The sequence below is a fragment of the Portunus trituberculatus genome, chromosome 50 (genome assembly GCF_017591435.1).
Source record: "Portunus trituberculatus isolate SZX2019 chromosome 50, ASM1759143v1, whole genome shotgun sequence".
In the NCBI taxonomy this organism is placed as follows: domain Eukaryota; kingdom Metazoa; phylum Arthropoda; class Malacostraca; order Decapoda; family Portunidae; genus Portunus; species Portunus trituberculatus.
In genome coordinates this window covers 1,703,009-1,727,239 of record NC_059304.1, presented here as the reverse complement: position 1 = coordinate 1,727,239, position 24,231 = coordinate 1,703,009, and the positions used below count along the sequence as shown (strand labels likewise).

The 24,231-nt window shown below is 40.2% G+C and overlaps 1 protein-coding gene across 6 annotated transcripts in view; it reads left to right on the top strand.

The window, feature by feature from the left end:
- Positions 1–259: 259 nt before the first annotated feature.
- The window catches only part of LOC123500191 (ubiquitin-protein ligase E3C-like), a 58,378-nt gene continuing 34,406 nt past the window's right edge, over positions 260–24,231 (top strand). For 3 of the 6 annotated variants that reach the window (XR_006673210.1, XM_045248958.1, XM_045248962.1), the window contains exons 1-4: positions 260–410; positions 13,048–13,193; positions 13,343–13,552; positions 22,855–22,990. Coding sequence is in view for 5 of the 6 variants with exons in the window: in XM_045248958.1 (XP_045104893.1) it covers positions 13,068–13,193; positions 13,343–13,552; positions 22,855–22,990 (472 nt within the window). In the remaining variant the exon portion in view is untranslated. Of the gene's footprint in view, positions 547–8,137; positions 8,194–13,047; positions 13,194–13,342; positions 13,553–22,841; positions 22,991–24,231 lie in introns of those variants that run through there. The other 3 variants (XM_045248959.1, XM_045248960.1, XM_045248963.1) reach the window with 3 other exon arrangements.

Genomic DNA, 24,231 nt, shown 5'->3' with positions numbered 1-24,231 from the left:
CACTCGACATTTTAAAAGTCTTTCTTAATAACTATTCTAGACTGATAATGAAAAAGAGAAAGATGAAAATAAGGAGGAAAAGAAGGGAAAAAAATATTATGAACGAGGGCTACTGATCTAGTCATTCTTACCCCATCTACTTTCTTTTCTTATTTCACTCCCATTCATTTCTATATGTTGTTGTAGAATCCTTTTTCCATATTTCTCCTCCTATTTCTTTATATTTCGTGTCCTATCTCTTGATTTGAAGAACGAAGGGAAGTATGGAGAGGTAGGGAAGGAGATGGAGGGAAGTGTCATGTCACAGTGAATGCAGCGGTGGTGGTGGTGGTGTACTGGTGATGATCATCATTCCTTCTTGCTGTTACGCCACATGACCGTCACAATTCCGGGTTTGAATGGTGGTAAAGGTGCGTCATGTCATCAGGTCCTCTTAAGCAAGGTTTGAGGGAGGTAGAGGTGCAGTAGTAGGATTAATTAACGGCTGAGTGACAATGGCAGGCGGGAGAGCAGTGGTGTTTTCCTGCGGAGCAGCACTTTCGTTAGGTAAGTACGCAAGTGTGTGTTTCTCGTCTTGGGAGCTACTCAGTTCCCCATATGAGAAACAAATGTGTCTGCTAACCATACTTGAGTGAGTGTGATGGTTGCAGGTTTGTTTTGAGTTGTAGTTTACTTTTGTTTTAATATAGATGACACTGCTATTCTTGTTTCATTCTTTTCCTCTCATAAGTAGTTTATTGCTCAGTAAGTCACCACACGAGGTAGCACATGTGTATTGTGTTGGTCCTACCTGAGTCACTATGATAGTTGCAGAATTATTAAGTCTTGTAATTTACTTGATTTTTGTTATAGAAATGATAGTCTTGTTCCCTTCTTTGTCATTCATTAGTGTTTTCATGCTTAGTAACCCACATAAGGCAGTAAATACTTGTTCTTATTCTGAGAAAGAGTCACTGTTTAAGGCAGTGATTCTCAACCTTTTTGTCTCCATCCTCATTCTGTACGAGGGTCTTATAAGTCCTTGTATGGAGTATATACTCTTTGTATGGTTGGCGGGGTTCCACTCATACAGTTTTATTAGATAGAGTGGAATAAAAAACTTTTTGTCTCATCATCTCCCCTCCTCGGACTGAATGTCTTCAGCCTCTTTCTCACTGCAGGAATGTTGCATCCCTTGCTATCTTTTATTGCCATTTTCATGTTAACTGCTCCTCTGATCTTGCTAACTGCGGCCTTGCTTCACAAGGTTTTCTTCTTCCTCTCATCCTTATTTTGTCCAACTCTCTAATGCAGTAGTAGTTAACCAATACTCTCAGTCATTCATACTTTTTTTCTGGTAAACTTTGGAACACCCTGCTTGCTTCTTTATTTCCATCTTCCTATGGCTTGACTTCTTTTAAGAGGGAGGTTTCAAGACATTTGTCCCAGATCTTTCATTAAAAGAGAAAAAAAGATCTTCCCGTCATTAATTCTTAACAGTCATGTGGCTCCCCTTCATATATCTCCCAAATCCCACCCTGACATTGCGCAAACAAATGCAATTTTGTACACATTCACACGTACACATGCATATGTAACAATATTGTGTAACTAAGGTTTTTTTTTCACCAAATTAACCAATTAAAAAGAAAATTTTCTTCTGATAGGACAGTTATGTTTTTTCATTCACTTACCCAAAGTTAGTTAGAAATGTATAATTTGCAACAGTTCATCATGGTCCCCTTAAATTCTCATTGTGGCTCTGTTGGGGGTCATGGCCCCCAGGTTGAGAACAACTGGTTTAAGGGATATAAAGAAGTATAGCTTTCCCTAGAGAACTGTGGATATTTGGAGTGGCTTGAGTGAACAGGTTGTTGCATTAACCAGTGTACCCACCTTTATAGAACAAGTGGTTAATGGCATAATTAGGCCTTGTACCCTGTGCACACCACACTTATATGCTTCAGTAGTGTTCTTACCGTACTATATATCTGAAAGTTTTAATGTGTTCAAGTGCAATGTTCACCCAGGATGATGCTTTGAAATTTGAACTGAGTCACAAGCTTAAAGTAATTTTTTGTCTTTTTTTTTTTTATGGTACTTACACTACTTTTTTTTTTTTTATTTATACCATGTGGGCTTTTCACGGGAATTTATGGGCTAAAGGGGATACTTTTTGGGTACCCCCTATCTCAAAGCCCACCCGCTAGGAAACCGTTGCCCTGAGTGAGGAAGCCCAACCTACACTCGGACCGTGGACAGGATTCGAACCCGTGCGCTTGGAGACCACTCGGATCCCAAAGCACGCATGGTTCCACTGTATGTGACATCTTGCGTGCACACAAGCATTTACAGTTACTCAATTATAGTTGGATATACTTTATATGCCCATTCATCCTTGGGTACACACGGCACAACCCGTCAGACATCTCTCTATAGATACACTGTAACCACGGAAAATCACTTTTCTTTTCTTTTTTTATGCAAGAGGGAACGCTGCCAAGGGCAACAAAATGTTAGAAAAAAAAAAGGCCCACTAAAACTTCAGGTTCTCTAATAGGTCAAAAGAGTCAACCAAAAGCAAGGGACAAACATCTCAACGTCTCTCTTAAAAGAAGTTAAGTTGTAGGAAGATGGAAATACAGAAGTAGGTAGGGAGTTCCAGAGTTTACCAGCGAAAGGTATAAGTGATTGAGAGTACTGGTTAACTCTTGTATTAGAGGGTTGAACAGCGAGGCCACAGGAGGAGGGGCAGCATGCAGTTAGCAAGATCAGTAGAGCAGTTAGCATGAAAATAGTGATAAAAGATAAAGAGATGCAACATTTCGGCAGTGAGAAAGAGGCTGAAGACAGTCAGTCAGAGGAGGGGAGTTAATGAGACAAAAAGCTTTTGATTCCACCCTATTTAATAAAGCTGTATGAGTGGAACCCCCCAAACATGCAAAGAGTATTCCATACAAGTATGGATAAGGCAGTGGCAGTTGGAGCAGCGAGAAAACCTGGAGGAGACGCTGCAGAATGCCTAACTTCATAGAAGCTGTTTTAGCAAGAGATGAGATGTGAAGTTTCTATTTAAGATTATGAGTAAAAGACAGACCGAGGATATTCAATTTAAGGTGAAGCTTAACAATACAGTTTTAGGTAAGGCAAAATATTCCAGTGTAGTGTCACCAGTCCAGACAAAGCTGGAATTGATATTTTTTATTTCAATTTAAGGTCAAACGCAACAATGCAATTTCCTCCCTCCGGGTCACAGGGGTTGCCAGATGTCGCCTCAAAATGGGAAAAGATGACCTATTGTGAGGGAACATATGTCTCAAGGCTCGAGGAGATGAGCAAGAAAAGTTGCCAGATACCTCCATTTGCCCCAGGACCAATAGTGAGGGGGAGAGATTCAAACGTTTAGCGCAAAAAAAAATCATAATTCCTGGAAAGATCCCCGCCTTTCTGCACGCAACGCTACAATCATCCTGAAACGATCACCGTACTTTAAGGGTTAATAGAGTCTACTGACTTGAAAATAGTAGAGACAGTAGATGGAGTCAAGCCATGGTGGCAAGCAATGCTATTAGTTTTCTCGCTTCGTATCTGTGAATAATATCCATCTTCATTTTGAGAGTAAGAGACTTCCTGGTGTTAGCAACGCTAGGCGACATTGCAGGGCTGGTTGCAGGGTGTTTTGGTGGCATGTTGAGTGAGGGAAGACTAGCTGCTGCTTGATGCTGTTATTGTTTTGAACTAAGAGCGGGGAAGGGTAAGGGAGTGAGTGGTGCGCGTTTTGTTCACGAGAGGCGCTGGTGTATTCAAAAGCCTGTCGGTTTGCGTGATACAGCAGGGCTTTCAAACTTGGAAAAAATTATCTTGATAAAATTTTGTTAAAGCGAGTTTGGTGTTTGTTATACAAGCAGATGGTAGTAAAAAGAAATGTTCATTGTAGCGAAATTTCATTGTGTGAACATTCGTTAATTGGGGATTGCCTGGAAAAATGATGGATGGAGAGACCATTACTGAGCAGAGCTGGGCATGTTACTGGATATTGGGTAGTCCAGTACCACTCCTCAAAACACATATAATCTGTACCTGTACTTCTGCGCATTAAAATTTTTTCCTCGGTCCAGTACTGCATCTCTGCACCTCCAGTACTCTACTCAAAACTATTAAAGTGCGCTTGAAATATCTAGTCCACACCTCAAAAAATAAAACAAAATACAAGGCAATAATACATCAGAGCTCCATATATATACAGTAAGCCCCTGCACTTGGCAAAATTCACTTTTGGCAGTAGGGTGGCCTAGGACCACTGTGTGGACGCTTGGCGATTTGAATTCAAACTTGGCGGCCGTACGGCGAATCACACGGCTTTTGGCAGTAGGGTGGTTTGCGTGATACAGCAGGGCTTTCAAACTTGGAAAAAATTATCTTGATAAAATTTTGTTAAAGCGAGTTTGGTGTTTGTTATACAAGCAGATGGTAGTAAAAAGAAATGTTCATTGTAGCGAAATTTCATTGTGTGAACATTCGTTAATTGGGGATTGCCTGGAAAAATGATGAATGGAGAGACCATTACTGAGCAGAGCTGGGCATGTTACTGGATATTGGGTAGTCCAGTACCACTCCTCAAAACACATATAATCTGTACCTGTACTTCTGCGCATTAAAATTTTTTCCTCGGTCCAGTAATGCATCTCTGCACCTCCAGTACTCTACCCAAAACTATTAAAGTGCGCTTGAAATATCTAGTCCACACCTCAAAAAATAAAACAAAATACAAGGCAATAATACATCAGAGCTCCATATATATACAGTAAGCCCCTGCACTTGGCAAAATTCACTTTTGGCAGTAGGGTGGCCTAGGACCACTGTGTGGACGCTTGGCGATTTGAATTCAAACTTGGCGGCCGTACGGCGAATCACACGGCTTTTGGCAGTAGGGTGGCCTAGGACCACTGTGTGGATGCTTGGTGATTTGAATTCAAACTTGGCGGCCGTACGGCGAATCACGCAGCTCCCCAGTGACTTCAGAACGCAGTGTTAGAGTCCCCTTCAGCCATTTTCTTTGTGCTACCCTGTTCTGCTTGTATGGGAACGAATTCTGGTGATTTACCGCCAACATGGCCTCTACCAGGACAACAGGTGGCACCAGCGGGGGTAAGGACAATGGTGGTGGTGGTAAGGACAAAAGTGGGCGAGGGAAACGGGTGGAGAAACGGGAGTTACAGCCTTTATATCATGTCTTATTAGCTTTATTTATTGTTTACTGGTCTGTTTTGTACATGTGTTCTAATATATGAAGGCAAAAGATTTTATTTCAGCTCGAAAGATAGTATTTTAGGGGTCAAAAGAGGGACTTTGGCAATGACCAAAGACTGATTGAGGCATTTTTTAGGCAATTTATATGGTATAAAGAACTCGTGTTTGGCAAAATTCGCATTTGGCGCTAGTTTCGCCATACTAATTAATTTGCCAAATGGGGGGGGCTTACTGTATATATACAATGATCCCTCGTTTATCGTGGTTAATGGATACCAGAACACCCCGCAAAAGATGAAAAACCACGAAGTAGGATTTGCCCCCCTAGGAATTTTCGTGTATGTGTTGTGGGTACCAGAATGTTTAAAATATATAAACAGTATTTATACTTTATATATACAGTATTTTATTTAAATCTATTTAATTATAAAACCTTATACAGTAATTATACATTTTCTCTCTCTCTCTTTTTCTCTCTATCTCTTCCCCCCTCTCATACGATACGTAACACTCACTCTGTTCTGCCCTCTTTGATCATACCCCCCCTCTCATACGATACGTAACACTCACTCTCTTCTGCCCTCTTTGATCATATCCAAAAGTTTCACTTTTTCACTGATGGTCATCATCTTCCTCTTCCTCTTGGGCTCACTAGAGGAAGCTTTCGCAGAGGCACAGCGCTTAGGCGGCATTCTAAGGGCTTAACGAATCACTAGTTAAATAAAAAAAGTTATCGCGAACACAACACTAAGATACAGTATGCGAGACAGTCAGCAAGCAGCGTGGACGAGACTGGCAAGATACAACCAAGGCCCAAAGAATAGAAGGTCGACCTACGAGGTGTTCAAAATGTGTCTGATATGCGCATCCATGATGTCAGCGGGTTCACAAGGGGATGTTGGTTGAGGTAGCAAGCTGCTGGGTAGTTGTTCACGTGCTTATCTCTCTCCCATTTTCTCTCTGTTCTGCACCAACATTGGTCACAATGCCAAGTTGTGCAGTGCATGACAGTTTTAATTATCAGTAGTATATAATATGTAGTATGTAGTATGTGATAAATGAAAACCATTATTATTTTTTTTTCCTGGTAATTTTGCACCTTAGTCTATTATATTAGTAAATTTCTGATGTCTAGTTATTGAGAGGTCCCCATTCAGTTACTTGTGAAGATATAAATTGCCTCAGTTATATATGTAACATAAAAATGAAATAATATTAATAATGAAAACAGCAACACTTTACTAATAATAATAGGAGCAAAAGTTTGAAAATAGTAATAATAATAATAATTAATAACAGCAAGAGCATTGATATCATTAAATATGATAATGATACAATGGTTAAAGAGAGAGAAAGAGAATGCCCTGACAGTTGAGAGAGAGAGAGAGAGAGAGAGACCTGGCAGGTAGAGGGTGTGGAGCGGTAAGGTCTCCTGTGCCAGGTAAGTATGATTTGCTCAGCGAGCAGAGGGAGAGCGTGAGGTTTCACTGCAAGAAAGACACGTCCCTGGAAGAAGCTCCCCTGTTGGTGAACCCTCTGACATCACTAGCCCCAGCCCTTTTCCCATTAGAGCTGAGCGTAGGTTGATCTTCTATTCTATGGGCCTTGTATACAACAAGGAAAGATGTTGGGTGAGGCTGCAATGATGCGCAGCCAATCGGCTCAAGGGATAAACCCATTCATGCTCTCGTTGGTCGATCGTGCCAGTAACCAATCACACTCTTTGTATGACTGGCCATGGGTATGTACAAAGCCTCTGAGTTAACTCATCTCTTTGTTTAGCATGCTGGGAAACCTTCTCTCTCACGCATTAACGTGAAACAATGTGTTTTTCCGCAATATGCCTGTATTTTTTCATTTTTATCACGAACCGCGATGTGGCGGGGGAACACTGTATATGTATACGAACAATACATGTACAGTACTTTATGTACATAGTAACGTACATTGTCGTTGTTATTACACCAACTTACCGAATTACTGTACATACAGTGTTTGTAACTGATGCCACAGACTCCGTGATATAGCAAAAAATTCACAGAACATATCTACAAGTATGTATGAAAACCGCGAAACAGTGAGGCCATGAAAGTTGAACCATGAAATAACAAGGAACACTGTATATATATATATATATATATATATATATATATATATATATATATATATATATATATATATATATATATATATATATATATATATATATATATATATATATATATATATATATATATATATATATATATATATATATACATACATACACACAGGCAACCCCTGCTTAATGAAGGTTCACAACGAAATTTCGCTTCAACGAAGGTTTCATTTAACGAACACCAAACTCGCTTTAATGAAGTTTTATCCAGGTCATTTTTTCCAAGTTTGAAAGTTTCGCCATATCCCGCAAGCCGACAGGCTTTTGAATACACCATCGCCTCTCCTGAACAACATGCGCACCACTCACTCCCCCTCTTCAAAATAATAACAGCGTCAGCAGCAGCTCATCTTCCCTCACTCAACTTGCCACCAAAATGCCCTGCAATATATATATATATATATATATATATATATATATATATATATATATATATATATATATATATATATATATATATATATATACAGTGGTACCTTGAGATACAATTTTAATTCATTCTGTAACCATTGTTGTATGTCAAAAAAATTGTATCTCAAATCAATATTTCCCATATAAATACATGTAATATGAATTAATGCGTTCTAGCGCTATGAAACCACCCCAAAACACAGTTAAATTACATATAATATACACAGTTTGTATATGAATAAACGAGTAATAACACACGTAATGATAAAAAAAAAACACATTAATATGATAAATGTTTATAAAATCAATAAAAAAAGAAAGGAATTTTACTTACCACAGTGACGGTGAGCTGCGGCCTGCAGGGGGAGGAAGAGGAGGATTCATACGTACGTAATGTACGTAAACACAAAAACATTGCTAAACTTATTTCTAATGCTAACTTATTCTTAATGTTTTTTTTGGGGGGGTGGCTTTTTTATTATTATTTATTTATTTTTTTTTTTTTTTCTTACGTAATCATCACCTAATCATCACTTTCATGTCTGGCTTTTTTGGCCTCACTTTCATCAGTTTCAGCACTCTCCTTGTCTTTCACTAACTGAGGCCTTCACAAAGTAACGATCAAGAGAGGTTTGTATCTGCCTCCTTTTTAGAATGTTACAAAAGAATGTGAGACACGTATCATTATGTAAGACACTCGCTCTGCCTGTAGACAATTTATCAGGGTGTCTTTTTTTCACAAAATCTGCCACTTCCTGCCACTTGCCTAGGATATCACAAATTTCATGTGAAGTTAGTTCCTCCTCCTGCTCAACATCCTCCTCACTGCTGAGTTCTTGCATTACCTCCTCGTGGGAAATCTTGTGTAACTCCTTCAGCTCCTCCGTCGTGAGTTCTTCATCGTGCTCCTCAACGAGTTCAGCAACATCTGCCTCGTCTACCTCTAAGCCCATAGAGCGACCAATAGATACAATCTCCTCCTCAACAGGATCGAATCCCTCAAAGTCTCGCTCTAAAACAACATCTGGCCATAATTTTCTCCAAGCTGAGTTCAATGTTCTTTTGGTAACACCTTGCCAGGCAATATCTATAAGCTTAACACAGATCACAATGTTGTAATGTTGCTTCCAAAACTCCCTCAATGTTAGGTTCATATTTTCAGTAACTTCAAAGCAACGCTTGAAAAGATGCTTCGTGAAAAGTTTCTTAAAGTTGGATGTCACCTGTTGATCCATGGGCTGGAGGATAGATGTTGTGTTGGCTGGCAGATAGACAACTTTAATGAATTTAAATTAATCTAAAAGGTCATCTGCAAGACCAGGGGGGTGACCGGGGGCATTATCCAAGAGGAGGACACACTTAAGTGGCAGACCATTATCGGTCAAGTATTTCTTGACTGAAGGACCAAAAACTACGTTCATCCATTCAATAAAAAACTGATGTGTCACCCATGCTTTACTATTTGCATGCCACAGAACTTGTAATCTTTCTTTGATCACTTTATGAGCTTTGAATGCCTTTGGATTTTCAGCCCCCTTAACATCAGCACTCGATGCCTCTCCATGACGAATGACAGAATGAATGCCACTTCATTTCTTAAAATTGTCAAACCATCCACGACTGGCTTTGAACTCATCACTCCCTTGGCTACCCTGTGATGATTCTCCCTCTGTCTCGGCTGCTTCACGCTTAAGGTCTTGGAAAATGGTGTTAGCCTTCTCACAGATGATCGCTTCAGAAACAGAGTCACCAGCCAATTTCTTCTCCTTAATCAATATTAAAAGTAGCCGTTCCATCTCATCATGTTTATCAGTACGTAGCTTGGAAATAATGGTGACGCCTTTGGAAGGTTGCAGCTTCTTGATCTCTTCCTTCTGCAGTATGATTGTGGATATTGTAGAAGGATTGTGGCCATACTCCTTTGCCAAGTCGATGATACGAATGCCACGCTCATACTTTGTGATAATTTCATGTTTTGCTTCCATCGTGATCATTTTCTTAGGTTTTTTCTTTTCACTAGCTTTGTCTTTAGCTTTGGGACCCATGGTTAATAACAAAATAAAGTATATATATCCAAAATAAGACGAAAAATGAGCACAAACACAACGAATAACACAACGTATTTGGACAATGAGGCATCAACAAACAAACTGAGCGGGCAGCAGCCGACCACAGATTTTGCTACCTAGCATTCGCTTCTACAATAATCATTATCGTTCATCGTATCTCAAATTTTTCGTTGTATGTTGGGACATAAATTTTCGAATATTTCATGTCGTATCTCAAAATAATCGTAAGTTAGGATGACCGTATCTCAAGGTATCACTGTACATACACCTAACCTTCCATTATCGCGTTTACGCGTTTTCACATACTTACGAAAATCTGCAAAATTCAGTTTTAGCGCATCTGGAAAGTCGTTATTGCGCACCCATAATAGTAGTAGTAGTAGTAGTAGTAGTAGTACCCATAGCCCAACCACACACTGACGAATGTTTAGATGGGGGAAGAGGAGGAGGAAGAGGTGGAGGGGGAGATAGATGATGGTCATGAGGAGGAGGAGGAGGAGCCAGCAACTAATTATCGCTGTGTGTTCACGAGCTGATTGGTTCTGGTCACTGCTCACCGCCACCACCACCAATACCCTGAGTGAGGAAGCCCAACCTACACTCGGACTGTGGACAGGATTCGAACCCATGCGCTTGGAGACCCTCGGACCCCAAAGCACGCATGGTTCCACTGTACCACGGCGGCCACCAAATATATATATATATATATATATATATATATATATATATATATATATATATATATATATATATATATATATATATATATACAATGTTTTTTTTTTTTTTTTTTTTTTTTTTTTTTTTTTCTTATACTATGTGGACTTCTCACAGGAATTTCTGAGCTAAAAGGGATACTTTTTTGTGGTACCTACTATCTCAAAGCCCACCCGCTAGGAAACCATTGCCCCGAGTGAGAAAGCCCAACCTACACTCGGACCGTGGACAGGATTCGAACCCGTGCGCTTGGAGACCCCCTCGGACCCCAAAGCACGCAGGGTTGCGAGGCATTTTTGATGGAGTTGAGGTCTGAGGAGTTGCCTGTTTATCACAATGAACTTATGTGCTAGTGCTAAGTCGTGCATAGAATATTCTGCTTAGTGAATGCTCTAAAATGTCAGCATGTGCTCCTCCAAGACCTCAATGTAATTAGTTGCCTTCATCGTCATGTTCTTAGGAAGAAAGTAGATTCCAACAGAGCCCTTATGACCAGTGAATGCCCCTAACACCATAACACACTCTGGATGTTTGACCATTTTGACAGTGTAGTGAGGGTCATAATGGGACACGTAACTGGGCCTCCTCATGACCTTGGAGACTCCCATGACCAGCCAGAATGTGCTTTCATCGCTGAACATTACTTTCTGCTAGTCTGCCAATCTTCAATCCTTATATCTCCGGTGAAATCCAGACGTCACTTCTTCATAGCTTCCGTCAGAAGCAATTTCTTGGTGGCGCGGCGTGCTAGCAATTTTAAACCCTTCTGAAGGTGGTGTTGAATAGTTCGCACTGAGATGTTCTGCAGGACGTTGAGGTGTTTCTCTTCCAGCCTGATGGCTGTAATTGAAGGGTCTTCTTTCACCTCTCTTGCCAGGACCTTGCCTGTGCGCAGAGACATCTTTCTTGGTGCCCCAGAGCCTGATTTTCTATCTGGTACTGCACCAAGATAAAGTTTCTCTGCTGTGGTTTTTAGCTTTAATTTTGCCGCTACATGTATGACAGACCAGTCTTTGACTAAGAGGGCAAAGGCCCAGGCTTTATTTTGAAGAGACAGCTGTGCATAACCCACAATAATGAATATGGGGTGTCTGGTAGCACTTTGAAGTTGGTGCACAAGTAGCAAATAGGGACGCTCAGGAGCAGCGTAACAAAGACGATCTTTGTAGAAGAGCTGTAGAAGTGTAGTGAGGGTCATAATGGGACACGTAACTGGGCCTCCTCATGACCTTGGAGACTCCCATGACCAGCCAGAATGTGCTTTCATCGCTGAACATTACTTTCTGCTAGTCTGCCAATCTTCAATCCTTATATCTCCGGTGAAATCCAGACGTCACTTCTTCATAGCTTCCGTCAGAAGCAATTTCTTGGTGGCGCGGCGTGCTAGCAATTTTAAACCCTTCTGAAGGTGGTGTTGAATAGTTCGCACTGAGATGTTCTGCAGGACGTTGAGGTGTTTCTCTTCCAGCCTGATGGCTGTAATTGAAGGGTCTTCTTTCACCTCTCTTGCCAGGACCTTGCCTGTGCGCAGAGACATCTTTCTTGGTGCCCCAGAGCCTGATTTTCTATCTGGTACTGCACCAAGATAAAGTTTCTCTGCTGTGGTTTTTAGCTTTAATTTTGCCGCTACATGTATGACAGACCAGTCTTTGACTAAGAGGGCAAAGGCCCAGGCTTTATTTTGAAGAGACAGCTGTGCATAACCCACAATAATGAATATGGGGTGTCTGGTAGCACTTTGAAGTTGGTGCACAAGTAGCAAATAGGGACGCTCAGGAGCAGCGTAACAAAGACGATCTTTGTAGAAGAGCTGTAGAAGCACTGGAGGTGCACTGAAGCCTGGTGTGGTAAGGAACAATGAATAGAGGTTGGCTCTAGCCGACCAACATCATCACTAACTCCACCTATTCTGTTGGTGGTGGGAACGCAGATAAATACTACATGGATATTCGTGTGTGTACTTTTTTCATTGCGGTGAAAATATATACTTTTTTTTTTTGTGACCACTGTATATATTGAAATAGAATTAAGTCAATGAAGAATAATCAAGACAAAATGTGACCTGCAGTCTTAGAGGAAATCTTAAACTTTTAGTTCAACTCTTCATTTTATGATTAGGCTTGGATTGACAGTGATCTTATAACCAGTCTTGCTATTTGGGAAGAGAAAAGTCTTAACAGGTTGGCTTCCCCTGAGTAGAATATTACCTATAAAGTATGGAGGGGTGAAATGAAGGAGTCCTTGTTGTTAATTGACAGTTATTTGTGCATTATTTTTTTAGATATACATATCCAAATAGCAGATTTTATAAGTTGTGCCTAATCTATCTACTACTCTATGTAATTATCTACTCACACTTCTGAAGGTGAGAATTTGGGTGATCCAGCCTTTCTAATAATTTTTCCACATTAATTTCTTTGTATTATATCAAGAATAAGATTTATTGTTATTTTTAATTTTTAGGGATTTCCTGAAAGATCATCATGTGGAGCTTTGAGGGAGATTACCGCAGGAAGCCTCAGCAGAGGCTGGGTGGGGCAAGCAAGACCCGCAACATTGAGCGTTCAGACCTCCTCAACCAGCTGAAGGCAGACCGGGAGGAACGGGAGGTAAGTAATTGGAATTTACATATGTTATTATGTTTTACTTCATAACCATAATTTCTTGCTTTAGTTATGAAGGTTGTTATTATATATTATATTGTTTTGAAACGTGATTATTCCAGGTGTCAAAATTTATACACTTCTTTTGTTTGCAGAGACAGAGACGCAGAGAAGCAGCTGCAGTGACACTGCAGGCCTGGGCACGTGGTGTGTTGAGCCAGCGCCGCACCAAACTTGACCTACGCTACCAGTATGATTCTTACCTGGCACTCACCAAAGCACAGGGGATATCGGAAGGCTCAGCCATCAGACTGATTGCCTTGCTGATCAGGATATTTCACCCACAGGAAGACAGTGACAGATTGGTGTGTGTTCCAAATTTTTATTTTGTTTATTTCTTTACTTATATAGTGTTGAGTGAGAGTACATGATAACTGAATTCAATATAATTATTTTTTTTCTTTATGTGAGAGGGGGAAGCTGGCCAATGGCAACATAAAAAAAAAAAAAGCCCACTTAATTGCCAGTCCCCTTACAGTCAAAGACAGTTAGGGAAGAAAAAAAAAGAGAGAATGAAGTTGGAAATGCAGAAGGAGGTAGTGAGTTCCAGAGTTTACCAAAGAAAGGTATGAATGATTGAGTGTATTGGCTAACTCTTGTATTAAATTTGAATAGAGTAGGGATGAGAGCAAGAAGAAAGCCTTGTGCAGTGAGGCTGTAAGAGGAGGAGATATATTAAGTTAGCAAAATCAGAAGGGCAGTTAGCATGAAAATAGCAATAGATGATAGCAAGAGATGCAATATTCCAGCAGTGAGAAAGTGGCTGAAGACATCAGTCAAACGAGAGGCACTGATAAGTTGAAAAGCTCTTGATTTCAACTTATCTAATAAATCTGTTTTGAGTGTAACCCACCACATACATGTTTTGTTTTGTTTTTTATGTAGGAGAGAAGGCCAACTAAGGGCAACACAATGCTAAAAAAAAAAAAAGTCCACTTGATGCTGGTTCTCTAAAATTAGGGAGCAAATGTCTTGTCACCTCTCTCTTAAAAGAGGTTATGTTATAGGAAGACAGGAATACAGAAGCAGGTAATGAGTTCCAGAGTTTACCAGTGAAAGGTATGAATGTTTTAGAGCTCTAGTTGACTTTTGCATTAGAGAGTTGGACAGAAAAGGGATGTGAAGAAGAAGAAAGCCTTGTGCAGCGAGGTCACAGGAGGAGGGGAGGCATACAGTTAGCAAGATCAGTAGAGCTGTTAGCATGAAAATAGTGATAAAAGACAGAAAGAGATGCAACATTTCAGCGATAAGAAAGAGGCTGAAGACAGTCAGTCAGAGGAGGGGTGCTGATGAGACGAAAAACTTTTGATTCCATCTTATCTAATAAAATTTTGTGAGTGGAACCCCCCTGACATGCGAGGAGTACTCCATACAGACCCTTGTACAGAATTAGCAGTTGGAGGAGCAAGAAAAACTAGCGGAGACACTACAGAACACCTCACTTCATAGAAGGTGTTTTAGCAAGAGATGAGATGTGAAGTTTCCAATTAAAATCATGAGTAAAGAACAGACTGAGGATATTCAGTATGGAAGAGGAAGACAGTTGAGTGTCATTGAAGAAGAGTAGATAATTGTTTGGAAGGTTGTGTCGAGTTAATAGATGGAGGAATTGAGTTTTTGAGGCATTGAAAACTACAGGCAACTCTCGATTTATGCGATAGATGCATTCCAAGAGACATCGTGTATATCAAAATTTGCGTAAAACAAACATGTAATTCTCAAAGGAAACAATAGATAATAGGGGGGATGCGGGATGTGGTCCCAAAAAATTTGTACAAAATACTCTATTTATTTGGCTAAATTAATATGGTTTTATTATTTACCATTCTAAATACTAGAAGTGTATTTAAAGTAAAGGAAAAAGCAAAAAATAATAAGAGAAAACAACAAAACAAAGAATACGTAAATAAAACACTCACTGCGTCACTGCCTTCACCACTCACACCACAGTCAGTCACCATCTTCCTCTGAGCTTTACCACTTTATCAAAAGTCCACTTATCAATAATAACCCCACATGCAGAAGATGAAGGATGTTTTGGGGCCATCTTGGTAAATTATAGGCAGATTGAAGAGATTCCGTCTGTACTCAGTGCTGGCAGACTGCAAATGAGGCACAAGAAGAGCAGGAGCTGGATCCAAGAAACTTTAACAATGTTAGAGCAACCTCCTGCTCCGAAATGGCATCCACGAATGCTTGGAGGGACGGTAACGAGGTTGCTCTCAGGTTGCTGGGAACACCACCTCTCGAGGTGGTGTTACTGTCTTATATATGCATTTATATTCACAAAACAACATTTCTATTAACTTTTACAAACCTTACCCCCACCAGAAAAGATTGTTTTGTAATGCATAAAGTGAAATTTTACATGGAATGCCAAAAAATAAAGCAGAGATGAGATCGGCCACAGACAAGGGGGAGACTCGTGGCGACTCGGCCACTTCTTCTTGTGACCCGTTTAGCTTGTGTGTTGCTTTCACCACGATATTTATGTTTCCACTCCTCTATTGCCTGCTATAATGGATATCATATATTAGAATTCATATACGCTCATGCCATGAGGATAACCTCAACTACGTGGCACTGAGTGATAGTGAATTACTAATGAAATACCATGGTATTTCATTAGTAATGAATGCATATATGCATTCATTAGTAGTGAATCTATATAAGCAACATGCAAGCTAAAAGAGTCACAAGAAGAAGAAGTGGCTGAGTCGCCGCGAGTCTCCTCCTCGTCTGTGGCCGATCTCATCTCTGTTCTATTTTTTGGTATTCCATGTAAGATTTCACTTTATGCATTACAAAACAATCCTTTCTTGGGGGCAGGGTTTGTAAAAAAGCTAATAGAAATGTTGATTTGTGAACATAAATGCATATATAAGACAGTAACACTGACTCGAGAGGTGGTGGTCCCAGCAACCTGAGAGCAACCTGATAGCAACCTCGTTACCATCCCTCCAAGCGTTCATGGATGCCATTTCATGGCAGGAGGTTGCTCTGATGTTGTTAAAGTTTCTTGGATCCAGCTCCTGGCAGCCAATGAGCACTTTTAGGTGGGCTGCCAACCTCCACCCGCCAACAGCAACGAATCTTTGTGGATCCTATTTTACGAAGGTTGGTATGCGAGCAGGAGGTTGCTATGGAGGTTGTCTGTACCAACATAGACAACAACCTGCTTCTTGGATCCGGCCCCGGAGCTCCCACCTATCGGCTAGCTGCAGAACTCTCTGACACGCAGTTTGAAATTGCGTCTGGCGCTCAGTTTGAAAATGCAGTTGTGCCAAATTGCATATAAGCAAACCAATCGCACAAATTAAATTAATTATAATATTTTTTCGGTGGCGTTATAACAAAAACGTGTAAATCAAACACGCGTAAATCGAGTTACCTGTACTAGATTTTTTCTGCCCCAATCGGAAGTCATAGAAAGATCAGAAGTCAGGCATTCTGTGGTGTGCCCTGCGTGATCTGTTGACTTCCTGAAATGTTGAACGTCTCTGATAGGACATGGAAAGATGTAGAGTGGTATCATCAGCGTAGGAGTGGATAGGGTAAGAAGTTTGGTTAAGATCATTAATGAACAATAGAAAAAAAGTGGGTGACAGGACAAAACCCTGAAGAACACCACTATTAATAAATTTACCACAGCAGTAATAGAATGGTCAGAAAGGAAACTTGAGATAAAGTTGCAGAGAGAAGGACAGAAACTGTAGGAGGGCAGTTTGAAAATCAAGGCTTTATGCCAGATTCTATCAAAAGCTTTTGATATGTCTAATGTGACATCAAAAGTTTCACCGAAATCTCTAAAAGCCAGAAGATCACCAGTAGAGCGACTTTGACAGAACCCATAGTGGCAATCAGATAGAAGATGTTTAAGAAATTTAGTTAGAGAGTGACTGTTGAGTCTAAGCCAGATGGTGGAAAACTCCAAAGATTCAAGAGCGTGGGCATGAGAACACATTAAGTCATTGCACACATAGACACAACATCCAGCTCCATTTGAGCAGTTGGGGGATGAGAAAAATTGGCAGAGATGGCTCAAGATAGATTCAAAAACTTTAGACAAACAAAAAAGTAAAGCTATAGGACGATAGTTAGAGGGATTAGAACGTTCACTGTTTTTAGGAAGAGGCTGAATGTAGGCAAACTTCCAGCAAGAAGGAAAGGTAGCAGTTGACAGATAAAGTTGAGAGAGTTTAGCCAGGCAAGGTGCAAGTACTGAAGCACAGTTTTTCAGAACAATAGGAGGGACTATATCAGGTCCATAAGCCTTCCGAGGGTTTAGGCCAGCGAGGGCATGGAAACATCATTGCTAAGAATTTTGATTGAAGACTTGAAATAGTCAGAGGGAGGAGGAGAGGGAGAGACAAGCCCAGAATCATCCAAGGTGGAATTGTTAACAATGGTTTGAGAGAAGAGTTTAGCTTTAGAGACGGAAGAGATGGCAGTGGTGTCATCAGGATGAAATAAAGGAGGGAAAGATGAAGAAATAAGGTTATTGGAGATGTTTTTGGCAAGATGCCAGAAGTCTCGAGGGGAGATTGAGTTTGAAAGATTTTGACGTTTTCTATTTATGAAGGAGTGTTTGGCAAGTTGATTCTGGGCAGAAATATAAAGTGTGTGAGATTTAGAAGATGGAAGGCTCAAGTACCTTTTGCGGGTAACCTCTCTATCATGTATAGCACGAGAACAGGCTGTGTTAAACCAAGGTTTAGAAGGTTAAGGTTGAGAAAAGGAATGAGGAATGTACACCTCCATGCCAGACACTAATCACCTCTGTTATGCGTTCAGCACAAAGAAATGCATCTCTGACATGGAAACAGTAATCATTCCAAGGAAATTCAGCATAATACTTCCTCAGGTCCCCCCAGCTAGCAGAGGCAAAACATCAGAGGCACCTCCACTTAGGGGGATTCTTGGGAGGGATTGGAGAAATAGGGCAAGATACAGAAATGAGATTGTGATCGGAAGAGTCCAACGGAGATGAATAGGGTAACAGCATAAGTAGAAGGATTAGAGGTAAGGAAGAGATCAAGAATGTTGGGGATGTCTCCAAGACAGTCAGGAATATGAGGAGGGTGTTGCACCAGTTACTCTAGGTCATGGAGGATAGCAAAGTTGAAGGCTAGTTCACCAGGATGGTCAGTGAAGGGAAAGGAAAGCCAAAGTTGGTGGTGAACATTGAAATCTCCAAGGATGAAGTTCTCTGTGAAAGGGTAGAGAGACAGAATGTGCTTCACTTTGGAAGTTAAATAGTCAAAGAATTTACTATAGTTAAAGGAGTTAGGGGAGAGATAGACAGCACAGAATTTAGTTAGAGAGTGACTGTTGAGTCTAAGCCAGATGGTGGAAAACTCCAAAGATTCAAGAGCGTGGGCATGAGAACACGTTAAGTCATTGCACACATAGACACAACATCCAGCTCCATACATGTGCATATGAGCAGTTAGGGGATGAGAAAAATTGGCAGAGATGGCTCAGAATGCCTAACTTCATAGAAGCTGTTTTAGCAAGAGATGAGATGTAAAGTGTCCAGTTTAGGTTATAAGTAAAAGACAGGCAGAGGACATTCAGTGTAGAAGAGGGGAAAAATTGTGTGTCATTAAAGAAGAGGACATAGTTATCTGGAAGGTTGTATCAAGTTGATAGATGGAAGAATCAAGTTTTTAAGGCAGTGAACACCACTAAGTTTTCTCTGCCTCAATCAGAAATCTTAGAGAGATCAGAACTCAGACTTTCTGTGGCATCCCAGCAGGATGTGTAAACTTCCTGAAGGGTTGGTTGTTTCTGAAAAAATGCGGGAAAATGTAGGGTGGTATCATTAACATAGGAATAGATAGGGCAAGAAGTTTGGTTTAGAAGATCATTAATGAATAAATCACAAACCAACACACTTTTTGCTGACTTGTGTTTTGCGGTGTTTTTAACTAATTTTTAGGCACTGATTTCAAATATGGTATCCTTTTTTTTCTAACACATCAGATTTTTCTTCTATAGCATATCCACATTTTGATATAATGCATAAGTAATGCATAATGATTACTTGGCCAGCATAGATTACCGAGTCCTAGACCTTAAAACCATAAGTTTTACTGTCAGTCAGATCTGAAATGATGAGTGAAATATAAGATAACATCTTTTATTAAACACATCCTAAATATTTAATTCTCAAACATAACAGGTAAAACAAACACAATTATACATGAACCACATATTGATGGAATGAACTTATGCTTAAGAGATCATCTGGAGTGTTCCATGTCTACACAATCTCTTTGAATACTCCAACAGTAGTCGGCCATCATATGTGTGTTCCATGGATTTTGATATCTCTCCTCTGTAACCTTGATATCTTGATGAAAATGCTCACCATGTTCATTGCTCATGTCTCCAAGATTAGTGGGCTCTTGAGGAAATGAACCTTTATGCTCATGTTGCAGCCTAAAACATGAAGGTTAAGCAATGTTTCCACCAAATCCTAGTAGTTTGCAGCCTTTCCATTCCCTAAAAATCCCTTCACAACAGCCACAAATGCATCCCATGCTCCTTTTTCTATGTCATTCATTGAGATTGAAAAGTTTTAACATTTCATTATTTTTTTTATTTTAGTCCCATCAAAAACACCAGCCTTTATTTTATCATAACTTAGGCCAGGAAATGTTGTACATATTACTTGAAAACAGTCAACTTCCATTTTAATTAAGAGCTTTGACAAATTGCTTCATAAGCCTTAGGGTGAAGGGGTGAGATGATTTTCTCTTGCTCAACTAAATGGTTGGTGTATGATAGTCTTCTCCCCAACAGTCAAACTTTTCTAATTCGGTAGAGTTTCTGTTCACAATGTTTGTCTTTTGTTCAGCTATTCCATAAGCATGGGAAAAATTGATATTTTGTATACCCTCCTTGCTGCTCTAGTAAAAAGTTGATCATTTTCAGATCCACACATATGACCTGTTTGTGATTATCATACCTGAGTAAATCTAATACAACTATTATGTGTTCATGCTTCTCTCTTAAGTAAACAGAGTGACCAACAGGAATAGCTCCAAACAAATTTCCATTATGGAGTAATACACACTTTAGACTTTCCCTCGAGCTTTTTATCATTCGGGTCATACTGATGAATATATACCTAAACACATGTCAAAATACATGGATGGAATAATGTATCAGTATAATTGATGAGCTGTAATATTGCTTGTGGCTACAGGTGGGGCCAATATGGACCAGCCCATAAAAATAAAAATTGACATGATAGAAGAAAACCGCTGTCGTTTTTAAATTCATTGACTCTAAATTATCCAAGGGCAAGTCTTAAACTTGAGTCACCAGAAATTAAAATTTGTTGGCTTGTGATAGGAAGAGAGTGGATGACAGGACAACTCTGGAGAAGAACAGTGGCCAGAGAGGAAACTTAAGACAAAGTTGCAGAGAGAAGGATTGAAACTATAGGAGGGTAGTTTTGACATCAAAGTTTTGTGCCAGAGTCTATCAAAAGTTTTTGATATGTTTTAAAGCAACAGCATAAGTTTCCTCAAAATCTCTAGAAGAGGATGACCATGACTCAGTAAGGAAAGCCAGAAGATCACGAGTACAGTGGTCTTGACAGATTTTTTTTTTTTTTTTTTTTTTTTTTTTTTTTAGCCTGTAGTGCCTGTAGGTCTACTTGAAGAGGATGTGAAGCTCTGTTCAGCTTCCACCCATTAGCAGTGCAGGCAATTTTATTTATAGTGGTACCCATATTAGGGCCCATATCACCACCCAAGTGCATCTTTGTTATAAGGCAATTACACCACCTAGAACCTGGGTATCATGCTGACATGTACAGTAAAACCTCGCTTGACGAACGTCTCTAGGGACGAACAATTCAGGAGACGACCAAAAAATTAGTCAATATATCGACCCAGGGGACGAACACGCTTAAACGGCTCGCCGGCTGGCGAGCCGTTTGTGTGATAGCCAACCCGGCTATCACACAACAACAAAACCAAACATGAGCACAAAAGAAAATAGAAACAGGAACATACGAAAAATATTACATAACATAATCTCTGTGCCACCACGATTTTCTCCTGTTTTTCCTGGGCATGGTGATGTTACCGGCGCGCTTTACTGTAGCTTCCTCGGCGTTATCCTCGCTGCTCTGGTGGCTCTCAGCGTTGCTGTCATCATCATCCTGGCCATGTCCAGGTACTGCAGATTGTGGTACATCCATCGCAGCTATTTCCTCGCTCACCTGGCAAGGAACACCGCCCTACTGCCCACTCCTCTCACACTGAGCATCACCTCCGAGGATCAAAGGAACTTCCTGGCCATGTACCTTTAACTTCCCTTCTTGGAAGTCCAAACTTACTCCCACATGCGTGAGGAAGTCAATCCCCAGCAGGCAAGGATCTTCCAAAGGCAGAGACAAAGACCGGCAATCTTTCCATGTTTCCTACGCCGATGTTCACTATAATGGGGCCCCACATAGCGGCACTGACTTGTGACGCTACACAGCTGTTGTGTAGCTCTGGCACGCTGCACACATGCAGTCCTCTCTCATGACTGTCTTCTTGGATCTTGTCTGTCTTCCTCCCCATCCTCCTCTCCTCCATTCTATCATGCCATCAACGTCCAGTCTCACAAGTAAATAACCTTTTCTTTTTTATTCATTTTATTATCATTTTGATAGCATTTAGGTAAGTAAAACAATTTAGGCTTTCTATAATTATTTCATTCATGTCATGCATACATTAAAGGTCTATTTTGAATGGGTTTTATGGACAAAAGTATGATTTCTTTTTGGTCTGGAACGGATTAATGGTATTTCAATACATTCTTATGGGAAAAATTGATTCAGGGGACGTACAAATCGGGTGACAGACAGGATTTAGGAACGAATTATGGTCGTGAGCTGAGGTTTTACTGTAGGGAACTTTAAACCACTCTACACATGACAAAGTTTCAAGGTGGATTGTGAAGTGACAAATGTTTAAGAAACTTCCTATTAAGGATAGATTAAAAAATTTCAGACAAGCAAGAGATTAAAGCTATAGGGTAGGAGTTTGAGGGATTAGAAGTCAGTCTTTTTAGGAACAGGCTGAACATAGGCAAACTTCCAGCAAGAAGAAAAGGTAGAAGTTGATAGACAGAGTAGGAAGAGTTTATGTTGAAACCTGTTTATTATTGTGTAATAACTAGTTTTGATAACCCTAAGAAGTTGATTTGTAGCCTTACATTATACTATTGACTACCTGATACTTGAGATAACTACAGAACTTCTTAGTAACAAATTTAAATAACCATTAAGGTCCAAGTGGACCACCACTGAAGTCCTGCTTGTAGGGTAGGATTTGCTTTGGATAGTGTGAACCAACCTTGACAGTGGAGTTAAGTACGAACATATTCTTTGAACATATTAAACCTCACTGGGGATGTTCATCATTGACCACCAGTGTAATGATTCACATTTTGAATTTGAGACACAAGTCATGAGCTGAAGCTGTTGGATATCCAGCTACTAACAATAGCCTCTGTATTCTTTCTTTGTCTATGCCCAACTTGTATGGTCACTGAATCAGATAATTAAGAGGCATCCTTTGTAAATAGAACATCATTGCAGCTTGCCATCTGTCAGCTGGTGATCCGTGAACAGAAGCAGCTGGCTGAGTGGGTGTGTGGCTCATGTGAACGATGGACATACCTGTTGCCTCGTCTAGCTAACATGGCACTCATGGTCATCACACACCCTGTGCAAGGTAGGCTGCAAGAATGGTTACCAGTTGTGTGCATGGTGAGGGGCTTGTATGAAGTTAATTTGTAAGTTGAGAGGAACATTTGTGTACACACATGGCAAGAGTCATAAACATATTCTGTATATAATTAACTGATGACATAGAGGCTGAGAGGATGGTGGCACTGATGATTTTTCTATATGTCTTTCAATCTGTATCTAACATGTTCCTAAGAGAGTAGCTATGATAGAGTTCCAGAGAACAACTGCCAACCATCTAAATAGAAGTACAGGCAACCCCCGCTTTATGAACGTTCACACAACGAAATTTCAATACAACGAACGTTTCCTTTTACTACCATTTGCTTGTATAACGAACACCAAACTTGCTTTAATGAAATTTTATCCAGGTAATTTTTTCCAAGTTTGAAAACCCCGCCATATCATGCAAACCGACAGGCTTTTGAATACACCAGCGCCTCTCGTGGACAAAACGCGCACCACACACTCGCCTACCCTTCTTCGCTCTTAGTTCAAAACAATAACAGCGTCCAGCAGCAGCTCGTCATCTCACGCTCAACATGCCACCAAAACGCCCTGCAACTAGCCCAGCAATGTCACCTAGTGTTGCTAAGAAGACCAGGAAGTCTCTTGCTCTCAAAGTGAAGCTGGATATTATTCACAGACATGAGAGAGGCAAGAAAACTAATAGCATTGCTCGCTACCATGGCTTGACTCCATCTACTGTCTCTACTATTTTCAAGTCAACAGACTCTATTAAGAAGGCTGGTGAGACCGTATCTTCCTTGCAAGCTAAAAGAACTACCTGAACTCGTGACTATACAATAGATAAAATGGAAAGCCTTGTGGAAATGTGGTACATAAGTTTTGTATGCTGTACAGTGATGCGTCCTCTGTTTACATTCCACAGGTTGCTAGCTAGTGTATTTCCCGCTCCACTCTCCCTCTCTTCATAGATTTAAGATCATCAACACTATAAGGTTACTTACATACATACATTAGCGTACATTATAATGACTTAGTCTTAAATTAAACTGCTTAAATGTTTAATTTCATAATTTTTACTTTCATTAAACATTTTACTATACTATGATACAATCTCGCTTTGTTTACTCTCAGTGGAAGTTCAAGTCAGTGGTCAAACTTGTTATAATTGGTTCGCTTTTTTTAGGAACGTAACCCATTCATTAAGCGGGGTTGCCTGCACTCTAAAGTATTTTAAGCTACAGGATCAGTGTAGGTAAT